The sequence below is a fragment of the Carassius carassius genome, chromosome 42, assembly GCF_963082965.1.
Source record: "Carassius carassius chromosome 42, fCarCar2.1, whole genome shotgun sequence".
Classification (NCBI taxonomy): Eukaryota; Metazoa; Chordata; class Actinopteri; order Cypriniformes; family Cyprinidae; genus Carassius; species Carassius carassius.
Window position 1 is genome coordinate 16617527 of NC_081796.1, and position 14798 is coordinate 16632324.

At 36.9% G+C, this 14798-nt stretch overlaps 2 protein-coding genes across 3 annotated transcripts; both read right to left on the minus strand.

Moving 5' to 3' along the window:
* Positions 1-3083, minus strand: LOC132123839 (myeloid differentiation primary response protein MyD88). The gene is made up of 5 exons (XM_059534529.1): positions 2512-3083; positions 1881-2003; positions 1612-1792; positions 1259-1350; positions 1-519 (listed from the first exon to the last, which is right to left on the minus strand). The coding sequence occupies exons 1-5, from the start codon at positions 2813-2815 to the stop codon at positions 365-367; spliced, it is 855 nt and encodes a 284-aa protein (XP_059390512.1). The 5' UTR covers positions 2816-3083; the 3' UTR covers positions 1-364.
* A 682-nt stretch (positions 3084-3765) lies between these two features.
* LOC132124025 (cryptochrome DASH) lies at positions 3766-12367 on the minus strand. Of its 2 annotated transcripts, XM_059534758.1 has the most exons (14): positions 12240-12367; positions 10667-10839; positions 10479-10572; positions 8541-8671; positions 7312-7460; positions 6957-7045; positions 6111-6184; positions 5943-6032; positions 5774-5853; positions 5624-5683; positions 5354-5511; positions 5146-5265; positions 4356-4532; positions 3766-4260 (listed from the first exon to the last, which is right to left on the minus strand). In XM_059534758.1, exons 1-14 carry the CDS (start codon positions 12300-12302, stop codon positions 4159-4161), a joined length of 1560 nt encoding a protein of 519 aa, XP_059390741.1. In that variant the 5' UTR covers positions 12303-12367; the 3' UTR covers positions 3766-4158. The 2 variants fall into 2 exon arrangements, with proteins under 2 accessions (XP_059390741.1, XP_059390743.1); XM_059534760.1 differs by lacking the exon at positions 4356-4532.
* Positions 12368-14798: the final 2431 nt, after the last annotated feature.

Consider the following 14798-nt stretch of genomic DNA (forward strand, 5'->3'; position numbering starts at 1 on the left):
ACATAGAAGTGTTTTTATTACGTGGTCACTATTGCTCCGTCTGTTAAACAGAACGTTTGGTATGTAGCGATTTATAAAACTTTTAACCTAAATCACAACAGTGTCCATCTGTGAAGGGTGTAGGCTGTCAAACATACACATACAACTGTTAGCCAATCATACCAGTGGGTGTTTACTTCCGAGTCTAGAATCCGCCAAACCCATACCCATTCAAACAGAGCGATTCGATGAGGGGGTCATAACAGAACAGAAAATAGCCTATTACTTCTAAATGACATTATAACATTATAAGTGGACCTCAGAGAACAGTACAAAATAAAGAAAAGGCAGTTCATGACCCGTTTAACAGTGTCTATTGAAAGGATCAGGGCAGTGAGAGTGCCTTGGCCAGCCGGGTCCAGAACCAGGCCTGTGTGCAGGGTCTGGTGTAATCACAGATGGTCAGAAAACGGAGAATGCTGGGAAAAGGCCTCTTCATGGTTTTGTAGACAACAGGAATTAGACGTTTAGAGCGAGCTCCTGCAGCAGAGACAAAAGTCAAAATGTTATATATTAGGAACCTCACAGCCTCCATGAGCAAACCTAAAGCTCAAGTTTGCTTTAAATCACTCAAGATGTATTGCTTTACCATGGCAAAACCGATATAACTGCTCAGTGCTGATATATACTATATAACAGTTCTCAATTGCTTAATTGTTTATGTCGTCACTAAAAGTAAACTATATTATCACCTCTATATATAAAGTTTCATATATAAGCATTTTCAACATTTAACCCATATACTCACTAAAGGTGATATATACTAAATAGCAAATGTTAACAGCTTGATTGTTTACATTATCACAAAATGAAAACTACATTTTTGCCCAGCTCTGCAGATATGAAAGTGCGGTCATGTGAATTTGATTTAGAAAGTGATTGTTGTTTGAGTTGTGCATTATACTACGCTACACTATTGACAATAGAAAATAAATCCTTTTTAGCCTATAAAGTTTAGCTAATGATATAGCACATTTGGGCATGAACATATAAACTTCCTGTTGGGTGGAGTTATTGAATATCAGGGTGAAGGAAGATGGATGGGAACTTGATATGTACAGAGTGCTCTGGAGTGCATTCCAAATTTCAGGTTTAAGTGTCTCAAAAACAAAAAACCTTAACAAAAAATATTAGAAGAGCCTTTGAACAGTGCTTGGGCCCAAATAAGCTAATAATACAAATGGCAATGCAACTCAAATAAATAAGAAAAATGCTGTACCTGGGCAAAGGCTGAGTGCAAACTTTGTCTGAAAATCACATGCATCACTGTCCAGATAGTCATCAGAAATGACCACCACCATCCTTTTGCACCTAAAAGGCAAAAACAAAACTGATTACAAACATGTAAAGATATCTGACAATTCATCAAGAATTTACAAATGCATAAAATGCATGTAATAATAATAACTATAATAACTATAATAACTAATATATAAATAAAGGCAATGTTATGTACAGTATTGTATAACATTTTTTTATAAAAGTGTTTTTAAATTATTATTATTATTGTATATTCTTTTTAAAGATTAACTTAAATGAGCATTGGATGATAAATAACCTCAACCAACTTGCCTTTTTTCTATGAGCTCACTGGTGATGGTCCACACACATGTGCCAGGAAGGACGTCTCGGTCAAAGACACACAGCTTCAGGTTGTATTCAGTCTGTTCCAACTGTTTGATCATCTCATGCACAAACTGGAAGTCATTCTTACAATAGCAGATGAAAGCATCAAAGGTCTCCGGTGTTAGTCCTGTCCAGTGAAGACAATGATTAGGTTGGTAATCTGCTATTGAGCTAACTCCACGCAGTGTCTTCAGACAGAACAGAGAAAAACTCACCTTGTGGATCATCACACAGCGTGATGCCTTCTAGCTCCTGTGTGCGCGGCCCACAGCTGTCCACCACTGGAACCTGGACAGGCTTCCTCAGCTGTCTTTCCAAATACTTCCTGCAGTCATCATCTGTGCACAAACACCATCAACATACAAAAGCACTTAGCTAGAGATCTTCTCTCTTGTCCGAAATAATTAAAGCCATTTCATAGATGGTCACTTTCTCCTGTTCTCAGAATTAGTCATTCTTTTCTCAGTAATGCTTTTTAGAATTTTTTATTTTCATTTTGTGGTGGTTGGATATGGCTTAACTCTTTAAAAAAAATAAGAAGAAGAAAGAAAAGCAATAATAGACTACTTTTGTTTTAATAAGTGGACAAGAATTGCTATAAACTGTGACATTTCTTACAAATTTTTCTACCTGGGAGTTAATTCTGTGTTCCTTTCTATTCAATTCTCCTTTTGTAAATGTATATTTTTTAACTGACATGAAAAACAATACTTATACTGGTGGTGATGATCAGATTTATAAAGCATTAATAAAAACAGTAATAATACTAAATCAGTTTTATAAATAATGTTTATTTATATATCACATATAGGCTCGTATAATATAAATAAAACGTGGGTGACATACCTATAAAGTCTTTGAGGTCTGATATGACATCTTTCCTTTCCGCTTTTTCTAAAATCGACAGTAAATTTGCCACTGTAGCATCTGGACGAGTTTCCCACTCCGTTAAGACCTTTTCAAAGGGATACTCTCTTTTCTCGAAGTTTTTGATCTCCAGGTAGGTATAGTCCATCATCTCGGCGACTGCCCTCCAGTCTGCTGCCACCGCGTTTGTTGGATTCAAGTACAGCCCCAGTTTCTTTCGGAAATTGCAGTTTAAAGCTGTTACTGGAATTGCCTCATAGTCTATACTTGATTTAGATGCCATATTTATGGCCAATTCTCACGGTAACCCAACTCAAGTTGTTAATCTCCGCCTTTAACTCGAGAAGAGAAAGTGATACGAAAAGGTAAATATCTTAAGGTGACATTTTCTGACGCTACCGTTAAACTGAAAGAAACAACAACAAAATATCACGAACAGTAATACGTTCTCTAAACAACTGCGAAGACTGAGGAAATGATCGCAAAAAAAACGTGAGTCAGAGAAATGACGAAATACATGTACAGCCAATGGAGTCGTGAGCGCGCGAGGTTTGCATAAAAAGGCAGTATTGACTGTTTCATGAGCAGTTTCTCAGAACACCGATCTCCGATCTGCTTACAAAAGCACAGCCCCAACACCAAATATGGGCAATTTCCGCAACGATTACGCAAGACAGTTGATGAAAAATGCTTAAAATGGTCTGTTTTGCAGAAGCGCTTTGGTTCAGTGTGTAGAATATTGTTAATACTTGTCTAATTATGTTTACAACATTGTCTGCGTTCAGTTTAGTTAAAAAAAATTATAATAATTCACCAAAGTCAATGGCTTGACAAACATAAACTACAGGAAGCAATCTTGTTGATAAGAAAGACGTTTTTTGACTGATTATTATTATTATTTTAATAATCAAATTGAGTAACCCTAAGAAAAGTCCCTGATATTTATGTCTGATAAATATGCTTGAAAGTCTGAAAGGGGGGGGGGGGTGTTTCAGGTAAAGGTGCACATGGACGTAACAGATTTACTAATAGCGTTATTAGCACACAGCTGTTTTTTTTTTACAGCGTTTTCCATCGCTTTTTAAAACAAAACTGAAACAGTTGGCACTTCTCGCTTCCTATTTCTGAATAAATGACTATTCTGTATGTGGACATTATTTAAGCTTTTCATTGTTCTTATCATTTTCATCATATATTTCACCGTTTCATGCGAGAAAGGAAAAAGTCACCAATAAAAAAAAAATCCCAATCTTTTTATTTTTAGGTATAACAGCATGAAAAACAACTCCAAAACGTTTAATCATCTTTGACTGAACCAGGACATTCGCAGGAACTTATTAAAACCACCAAAAATGCAATAATGTATTCAACACAATGTATAGAAATACATGGAAATCTGAGTTACGGTTTGAAAATGAAGTCTTCAGAATGTGAGCAGCAGTTTCTGGATCTGCGTCCGAAAACAGATTCAGAAAGAGCAACACTAAACCACACTGTTTTTCATTTCCCCTTCCTCATTCCACTGTGTAACCTGTGACCTAAGCAGATGGCTTGCATCTATTTGTGATGTCCAGCAGTAAAATAAAAAATAAAAAATAAAAAACACTTTTCCACTACATTTCCTCCTCAGAAACTCTTCTTGTTGGAGAAATAGAAGTCAATGCCTCTGTCTTTGTGTTGTCTTGGTGTGTAAGATGAGCCCTTCCTTCCTTTTGCCGGTGGACCAGACTGAAAAGAAACAGAATAAAATTGTGTAATTTGTTTGAAAACAAGCTTATCTTTGTCCCTTACAATCAATAATGTAAAGTTGCTAATAATCTCACTGATTTGTTGTTGATATGGCGACTCCACTCGGGTGCTATGATAACAGGGGAAGGGTATGTTTCGTTGAGTGAAACCTGGGCGTGTGAGAGTGCAGAGTTGCTGAGGGTCCAGGGTGTGTGAACGTCCCCACCTTTAATACCTCGAAGCTCTGGAACCCACTGTCGCACATATTCCCCCTTCACAGATACATAATTGTGGGTCAATTTTGTGTGAAAATAAGCCTTATCATATTACTGTAATCTCTCAGACGCATCAGAACTATGTGTAACTTTCTCTTCCTACATCATGGTAAAACCTCCTAATTTAAGTGACAATGAAGAAAAAAGTGGAAAAAACCAGGATATGCCTTTATGAATATGATTCACATAAGTTTAGGCACTAACAAGTTCTAATTTATTATTTTAATCATATACTAAATTTTCAAATATTAAGTGTAATCAATTTGGTTTTATTATGCTCCCTTACCAAATTTGCCATTTTATGATTTTTTTATTAATAGTATTTTACTATTTAAACTATGGTTATTTAATGGCATGGTCTACTGTGACAACTTACCCCTATAGTATGCAGTGCTATTGAGGCATGTTTGTAGAGCCTGCTCACTTAAATAACAGTAAAGAGTATTTAAAAGTGGAAAATACCAGGATGTGCCTTTATGAATAGAATTTACATAAGTTTAGGCACTAAAAACAAGTGTTAATTTATTATTAATGGTCATTTTAATCATTTAAACATTTGATTGATGATATGACAGAGTCTAATTAACTAAACTAAACAATTACTACTTACATTATTGTCATAGTCCAGTCCTTGTTTGATCATATTAAACTTCCTGTTTTCTCGTGGGTCATTTCCTATTCCAGCACTATAGAGCCAGTTTCCGTAGTTGCTGCAGACGTCATGATCCACCTGATGCCAATGAAAGATCTTGCATCAATCATCAGCAAAAAGCAGAGAGCATTAACCCACTCTATCAAATATAGCAAATGTTTCCTACCAGCAGATATTCAAACCACTCAGCACCCTGTCTCCAGTCTAAGCCCAAGTCTTTGGTCAGAAAGCTGGCCACGTTTTGACGTCCTCTGTTGGACATGAATCCTGTAAGTGCAAGCTCCCTCATGTTCGCATCGACAAATGGCACCCCAGTTCTCCCCTCTGAACGACAAGTGAAAAAATGTCTCATTAAATTCAGAGATAATTCATTGAAATGTGTATCCATTGGTTGATTAATGAAATTAAGAACTGGGTAAAAAGACTAGAACATTACCTTTCCATGCATTGAACAATGTCATATCTGTTTTCCATGACACATGCTTGTCTTGCAGACCTTCAGTTCATTAGGGAAGAAATGATCATTATATGATTAATAAGAAACTAAAACCAAAATAGATCAAAAGAAACAAAAATCCTGATTTACCATTCATATGAAATATTCTGTTTCCATATTTTAAACCCACAAATTTGAAGTAATCTCTCCACAGAAGTTCAAATATCACCCTGGTGAAGAAAAATGTAGTAATGTTGCATATAAAAACCTGGCACAAGTTAACTTGATTTGAAAACATATTCCTAACCACGTTACTCACCAGTATGTGCTTTGGTTGGCAGTTCGTTCGGCTTCATACTTCTTAATCTGCTCATAGATGTACCTGGGTGATATGCAGCCCAATGCAAGCCTGAAGGAGGATAATGACCACTCAGCATTATTCTGTGCTGTACTCATGCATTAGGAAAATTTAATTTTGAGGGCTCACCAAGGAGAAAATTTTGTGGAATAGTCCACTCCGATCATGCCATTCCGGGTCTCCTTATAAGCTGCAACGGCATTCTGTGATAAAACAAGCATTAAATAACCCTCTCTAAAATAAAAATGAACTGATTTACTTACCCTCAGGTCATCCAAGATGTAGATGAGTTTCTTCACTGGAACAGGTTTGGAGAAATTTAGCATTACATCACTTGCTCACCACTGGGTCCTCTGCAGTGAATGGGTGCCATCAGAATGAGAGTCCAAACAACTGATAAAAACATCCCAGTGATCCACAAGTAATCCGCACGATTACAGTCATTTGTCTTCTGGACAGAATAAAAGTCCATCATCCATAATAACACATAACTCCAGTGAAAAAGTTCATACCTGTTGTCCTCTCACATTAAAATCCACAGGCATACAGTATTTGTTTAGAACTGAGGCCTGTTTTCACTTGTAAACAGTGCTTTATCCGTGCATATTTCCCTCCTGATTCAGACAAGACGGATTATTACGGATAGAGGACTCGTGTTTTAGCAAGAAGCAATGGTTTTAAATTAAAAACTTCCTAATGACGAATGTGTTTATCACAAACATCCAGCTTTTCGATTCGTAAGAATCAATTACTTATGGATTACTGAGATGTTTTTATAAGTTGTTTGAACTCTCATTCTGACGGCACCCATTCACTGCAGAGTATTTATTGGTGAGCAAGTGATCTCTTCTGATGAAGAAACAAACTTATCTACATCTTGGATGTCCTGAAGGGGAGTGAACTTTTAGCAAATATTCATTTTCAGGTGAACTACTACTTTAAGTCATTTTAGAAAACTGTAAGAAGAGGCCTCACTGTATCCCAAAAGTAATGTTTCAGCCTAGCAAGAGCCTCAGTCTCTCCACCACGACAGGGAAAGACCGAGCGGCAGTCCTCCACCGGCTCTGAAACCACAGACAGGAAATATATCAGGATTATTCCTAACTGGTTAACATAAAATCAATTCTGTTTATCTGTTAAATATCCCTCTGTGGATTGTACAATTATCTAAGATGAAATCACAGCACAATTAATGTAATATTGCTATATTAAAAAAAGGAAATATGAGTAACTGATTCAGCCTGGAGCTTTCTGACTGTGTCAAGTTTTGTCCCTTGAGATACTGTTGCAGTTTACTCTAAATGCAGTACAGTTGTGTAAATCAAGGTACCTGTCTGTCCCAGGCCCTCAAATGTTGGGATTGTGCCCTCTTCCAGTCCAACAGGAAGAGATTTAACCTGTGCCGGGGTGGAAAGGACAGGTCGCACTCTGCTCTGTCCCTCAACTACCTTTCTAAACTGGGTGTAAACATCAGGTAACCTTGAAAAGACAGCAGAGATGAGAAGCAGGAAATGCAAACTCAAAAGCACTGAAACTGCAATTACTAATCAGATCCTAAAAAACAGGAAGTTACAGTAGCAGTGGACTCGCAAAACAGTTTCCAGTACTTTTCTGTGAAGTTTCCTAAGAAAGTTGAATGATTTTTTAAAATTACTAACATGGGTAGGATAAAATAATTAGTAATTTTGTATTATATGTCAGCACCAACTTTTATTTTAATGAAAAATAAATAAATAAATAAAACCTGTAGTTTAAAGCACAATAACAATAAATCGGATGGAAACTGAATGATTACAAGTGACAAGTGATTCTTTTTAGAAACGTCTTTAAATATAAAAATTATTTTTATATAAAGTTTTGCAATCAATCCTGTTTGGTAAAGTTGTTTAAATATAGTATAGGGAAGATCTAACATTAATATTAAGATGTATTATTAAGCATGCAGAATTAGCAAACTTTTACATAGGATGGAAATGCAGAGGCCATAACAGTTATGGAAATACTTTTAACATTTTGTAACATTATCATTAACATGCCAAATCTCATCAAGGGATTTACTAAGGTTAAATCAATTCAAGTTTATTTGTATAGCGCTTTATACGATACAAATCATTGCAAATAAACTTTACAGAAAATTAAGTTTCTACGATATTGGTGACTGTCAGTTTGTGCGCATATGAAAGAAATGTTCTGAAAAAATAATACAAGACGTAGTCAACCAGACGATGAACACTATTAACAGCTATTATTATATGATGCAGTCACACTTGTAGCACACTTGTAGTTATTGTTAACTGACAGTTAATTTTTTGACATAATTCTAAAATAAAATACAATTTAAATATATGATGAAAGACAGTTTGAACAAACAAATTAAAATCAGTGTGAAATAAAAATACAAAAATGAATAAATATGACAAAAGCACATAACAAAATTAATTAAACTTAAAATATAAATAAGCTTATTCAAAATATTAATTAATGCAATATTTGTAGAAGTATAAATATTAGTAAAAGTATTTAAATAATACTAAAATAACACTGCAACACTTGTCCTACCCTCCAATGTGAGTGAATGGCAGATCGTCTCTGTGGTAAAGTGTAGAACCCCAGAAAGTCTGAACCTTGACTTTGTTTTGGCAGCAGATGGCCTTTAGCTTCTTCTCCACATTTCTTTCCTCTGATGCCACCTTCAGGCAATAGACAGAAAGTGTCAGACGACATCCTATAGAACACTGGTCTCAAGCTGCATCCGAAAACTTAGGCAGGTGACTTGCTGCCTTGCTGTCTAATCAGGCAATGACTTTGCAGGCAGCGTTTTTGCACTAGGGCACCTCATGAAACTGATTTCGGACAGGCTTCTGAGGCAGTGTAATGGTTTAATGATCTATACAGCAAAATATAGAGAGCTTTGGTGATAACTAGGTGTATATTTGTTGTAGACATGTATGTTGTAGACATTCAGCGACAGCAGAGACACTAGGAACCTGTGGGAGGGGATACAGAACATTACGGACTACAAGCCCCCCCCCACGGACCTGTGACAACAACATCTCTCTGCTGAACGAGCTGAACACCTTCTTCGCTCGCTTTGAGCAACAAAACAGCACCACTGCACAGAAGACTCCACCTCCTCCCGGCGACCAGGTGATGACGCTGACCTGTGTGCTGAGCCCCGTCCTCTTCACTCTGCTGACCCATGACTGCACACCATCACACAACTCCAACCTCTTTATTAAGTTTGCAGATGACACGACTGTGGTGGGTCTCATTAGCAACAAAGATGAGACAAACTACAGGAGTGAGGTGAGCCGCCTGTCCAAGTGGTGCAGTGACAACAATCTCGCTCTGAAAGTGGAGAAGACAAAGGAGATTGTTGTAGACTTCAGGAGAGCACACACTCAGCACGTTCCTCTGACCATCAACGGTGCGACTGTGGAGAGAGTGAGCAGCACCAAGTTCCTGGGTGTGCACATCACAGAGGACCTCTCCTGGACTGAAAACACTGCAGCACTGGCCAAGAAATCACAACAGCGTCTCTACTTCCTCAGCAAACTGAAGAGAGCCAGAGCCCCGCCCCCCATCATGTACACCTTCTACAGAGGCACCATCGAGTCTTGGAGTCTCGACTCGAGTCTCGGAGTCTCCAGGCCAGGACCAGCAGACTGAAGGACAGCTTCATCCACCAGGCTGTCAGGAAGCTGAACTCCCTCCCGAACTTGCGCCCCCTCCCCTCTTCTGCCCCAGGCACCACTGAACTATGAAACCCCCCCACCCCCACCCCTCACACACTAATTATATGATGGCATGCACTAGTCACTTTGTGCAGCATTGGTCTGCTCACTACCTCATTCAGCATGGAACTGACGTCATTCCACTACCTCATCAGTCAGTTAAATAAAATAACTGCTCTTGAGCCCTTTGTCACTTGTCACTTTAATCAGACTTAAGATATTTTTTATAAGGGATTTTTTTTTGCACTAAAAATCTTTTATCTGCACTGTTGTTCACTTCATTGATTTGCACTCTATCTGTCATTTGCCTTGCGCTGCTTTATTTAACTTTATTTTTAATTTTATTATATGCCTTTTTTTACATTCCCTTAATGTATAGTTGTATCTACATTTTATATTTGATCTAGATTTTTTTAAGCTTTAATGTTAATGTTATTTGTATGCATGTAATTCGGACGTGCCTTGATGCCTTCCTACCTTGGAATCCGTCCTCCGAAGGCAGCATTTTTTAGTTTTCGGATGCAGCTTCAAACTCAATTCCTGGAGGGCCACAGGTCTGCATAGTTTAGCTCCAACCCTAATCAAACACACCTGGTCCAGCTAATCAAACTCTTCAGGATTACTAGAAACTTCCAAGCAGATGTGAGTTGGAGCTGGTTGGAGCTAAACTCTGCAGAGCTGTGGCCCTCCAGGAACTGAGTTTGAGACCACTGCTATAGAGCCTATGTGATCGATGATGGCTGTTATTGGCTCTGAAACACACCTCCTCATGAAATGCCACAGCTGTGACTGAACCCAGCTGCTGAATCAAATCACTAACAACATCCTCTGGCTTCCCTTGTCTCACCAACAGTGTGCTGCACAAAGGCATATAAATACATATCAATCATGTAACATCAGTATGTACAAAAAAAAAAAGTAAGTACTTTCTGTGTGAAATAAAATTCCCACCTGCCCCGTTTCCTCAGTGTGGCCCTCAGGTCTTTCACACTGTCCAGGAGGAAACGTAAACGGAAAGGTCCAGTCTTAGGGAAGTTGAAGTGATAGGTGCCCTGGTAATGCCGCGGGTCGAAGCAGTAGAGGGGGATGATGTGATCAGCATTCCTCTGAGCCCAATGAAACACCTGGATGAATGAGGTAAAACCGGTTTGTCATGTTTTTCTAATAGGCCCAACAAAACTTAACCTGTAGAAGCAAGCACTGCAGTTCATTAAATCGCTGTTCATTTGCACAACTATATTATTGCATGTAAACACAATCATGCCAATAAACTACTCATATATATATAAATATATATACACACACACACACACACACACACACACTGTGGTTCATCTCTTCTGTTCATCATAGTTGCATTTATTTGACCAAAAATACAGAAAAAAACTGTAATATTCTAAAATATTATTACCATTTAAAATAATTCTGCAGTCTTCAATGTCACATGATCCTTCAGAATTCATGCCAATATGCTGATTTATTATCAATGTTGGAAGCTTAATATTTTTTGGAACCTGTGATACTTTTTTCAGGATTATTTGAGGAATAAAGTTCAATCTTTTCTAACAACATAAGTCTTTATTATCACTTTTTTATCAATTTAACACATTCTTGCTGAATAAAAGCTGTCATTTCTTTCAAAAAATTAAAATCTCCAAACTTTTGAACGGTAGAGTATAAATGCTGTTTTTTTTTTCTTTTTTACTTTTTATTAAAGTATCCTGAAAAGTTTCACAGGTTCCAAAAAAAAAAAATTAAGCAGCAAAACAATTTCCAATATTGATATTCAATCAGCATATTAGAACGATTTCTGGAGGATCATGTGACAATGAAGACTGGAGTAATGAGGATGAAAATTTTGCATCACAAGAATAAATTATATTTTAAAGTATATTAAAATAGAAATCTGTAATTGCAATAATATTTCACAATATTAGTTTTTTCTGTATTGCTGATCAAATAAATGCAGACTTGATTAACAGAAGAGACTTCATTAAAAAACATTAAAAATATTACTGATCCTAAACTTTTGTACAGCAGTGTATGTTGATATGAATGCCTTCCCCTTAATTTGTTTGTATTTGTAAAAGTCTATTTTATTACTTAGTTTTAAATCTTGTTATTGCTAGAGAGAGACAGAGAGAAAGACTATATAAATATAGTAAAAAAGAGATAAATTAGAGAACGTAGAATGCGTATATTTATCTGCAAGTTGTGGCCACGCCCTTTATGACGATTCCCAACAAACTACCCAATAAGCGTCCATATTTAGCTTCGTATGGACATGTTTTGCAACTATGAAACGAGCTCAATTTATAATTCTCGTGTTCTATTTTAAGTTTAATAAGTATTATTAGTAAAAGAATCATTGCGACTTGTTAAATCCCGAGCAGTGCACTGTGCGTCATGTAATATAAGGCTTAAGCATATTGATTCAGGCGCGAGTGTGTTTTGCTCGAGACGAGACTGCACGCTCCTTTGTTTCTATAGATTAAAAAAGCCTGTGATATTTACAGTAACTTACCTCGTTATCATGCAGACGCAGGTCGTTCCTCAGCAGACATATTACCGTTCGAGAAGCGGACATCCTGGCGACAGGTCTTTAGAGAAGTCCCGAGCGACCGTGTGTGTGTGTTTGAGCAGCAGACAGAGCAGCAGTGGAAACGTGCCGTGATGGTCACGTAACAAGAGCGCAAGGTTATCAAACATGCAGTCTGACGTGGCCTTCTTACCAAACTTACAATATATAACAGTTATAAATAATGATTATATAATTTGAAAAAGTAAAATAAAAAGTTATTATATTAACATATTTACTACTAAAAATACTTTTTTCCCCAACAATATCTTTATTTATTTTCAAACAAACTGACATTTACATATAACCATTAGGACTCAAACCTCTTGCCCCAAACCCCGCAGAATCCTGTCCATCAAAATGACCAAGACATAACATCACAACACAAATAATTAAATAAATATAAACAACTAAAGACAAAGAAATGAAATACACAAAGTAATAAACAAACGATACATAAGTAAATAAAAATGGAGAAATTACAAAATCTACCGTGCACAACCGCTCTCATCAGTGTGCACTACACATGAATCAGAAATTAAAAATCAGACAGTACACCTTTTCATAAAGTGAACTGCAGGAGGCCACTTATGGGTCGTCGCCAGATATCTCCACCAAACAAGACAAGTCTTTATTAGCAAAGAAATTATTAAAGGGGCCCCAGATATTATCAAAAATTGGTTGCTTTCCCCTGATTGCATACATGATCTTTTCTAAGGGCAGAGTTGCTGTTAATTCTGAAAGCCATCTACCTATCCTTGGTCTATCCACATCTTTCCAAGCAATTGCAATGACTCTTTTGGCCAACAACAGACCTATATCTAAAAATAATCTATGCTTCTTTCTTACGTTAATGTTAGCTGGGAGATACCCAATAGAATAATTTTTGGTTCTAAATGTAATTTTATCTCTAATATTTCCTCAATACACTGTTTCACTTCTCCCCAGAAATCCTTTATTTTAGAACACTGCCACAAACAATGGAATATTGTGCCCTTTTCCTTGTCACATTTTATGCAAACATCTGGTATGTCATTATTGAATTTGTTAAGTTTAACTGGGGTCATATACGAACGCATTAACCAGTTGTACTGCAGAAGTTTTACACGTGAGTTCACTGTTTGTATTTGTGCCTTGGTACACGCCCTCTCCCCCTCCTCAATGGAGATATTCTCCTGTAGGTCCTCTCTCCGAGACTCAAGTTTAATTTCTTAGGCAAATGCAGCTTCAATGCATCACCTTCCATTTCTCTCCCCAGTGGCACATTCTCCTCAGAGAAGTAGAACATCATTGTTCTCAGTTGCGCCGCCCAGTAGTCCAAAGTGGGTTTGGGCTTTTAAGCCCTCCTCTATCATACGGCAAGTAAAACAGGCGCTGCCTGGCACAATATGTAAGTTTTCCTCTAGAGGGCGCGTGTTATGACACTATCTAAATGGCCTGTGTCACTAGTAAAAGTAGCTTATTTCTCTCGATTTAAACATTCTTCGAAACATTTGGGATAATGTCAGTGCACAAGTCAGCAAAACATATAACACTGTTCTAGTAGTTTTTGGATATTTTAATAATAAAAAAAAATTCTTACATATTGTGCCTTTAAACATTCATAAAATAGCAATATACCACAGAAGCTGTTTTTAGACAATACATTTATTTATTCAAATATACAAAATCACTGATAAATGTTTCCAGGCTTTTTCATCAAGGCAGCACAGAATTCTTCATTCTTAGCCCCTCAAAAAAAAAAAAAAAAGTATGGTCTGTTCACCCTCGGCTGCAATCATCTGAAACCCAGACCGCTCCACAATCTGAACAATAATATTATACTGTGACTAAGGTACTTTGAATATAATGAAACATTATGACAGGTCAGTACAGTATGTATTTACAATACAATCATCTTCAGCAAATGTCCTTGACAGCATCTGTGTGTGATACTGAAACCATCTGAAGGACATCAGGAAACACATTTCACCATTACATGTTTTTAAAACCACTGACCTCTCAGAATAAGTCATCGGAGAAGGCACTAATTACAACATGAATTGCTGCTGGTGTATCAGAACATAAAAACAGCAATCATAGAATCGAGAGTTTCAAATTTAACATTTAGTTTTGAACCAGATGACCATAATATGTAATATAAAACAATGTATGCTTAAAAGAATAGTTAATCCAAAAATGTAATCCAAGTTTGAGGAGTTCAGATTATTTTTTTTTCTTCATAAGAATAGATCACATCAGCATTAGATCACCTGCTCACCAATGGATCCACTGCAGTGAATGGGTGCCGTCAGAATGATGGTTCAAAACTTATTAATGGATTTGTTTATTAAAAATATTAAACACCTTTTTGCTTCACTGTATTCTTTATTTATGGATTATTGTGTTGTTTTAATCAACTGTTTGGACTCATTCTGACGGCACCCATTCACTGCAGAGGACATATTGGTGAGCAAGTGATGAAATAGAAAATTTCTCAAAAATCTGTTATGATGAAGAAACACA

Bases quoted from the DNA above. Each gene is read 5' to 3' on its own strand.
- LOC132123839 (XM_059534529.1), bottom strand. From the start codon at position 2,815: ATGGCATCTAAATCAAGTATAGACTATGAGGCAATTCCAGTAACAGCT. The intron at 1,351-1,611 runs GCAAGTTGGTTG...TTTGCCTTTTAG, and splicing joins AGTGAGCTCATAGAAAAAAG to GTGCAAAAGGATGGTGGTGG. The intron at 520-1,258 runs GTACAGCATTTT...TCTCTGCTGCAG, and splicing joins TGCACTCAGCCTTTGCCCAG to GAGCTCGCTCTAAACGTCTA.
- LOC132124025 (XM_059534758.1), bottom strand. From the start codon at position 12,302: ATGTCCGCTTCTCGAACGGTAATATGTCTGCTGAGGAACGACCTGCGT. The intron at 7,046-7,311 runs GTACCTTGATTT...CTGTGGTTTCAG, and splicing joins TGAGGGCCTGGGACAGACAG to AGCCGGTGGAGGACTGCCGC. The intron at 5,684-5,773 runs GTAAATCAGGAT...AATGAACTGAAG, and splicing joins CAGAATATTTCATATGAATG to GTCTGCAAGACAAGCATGTG.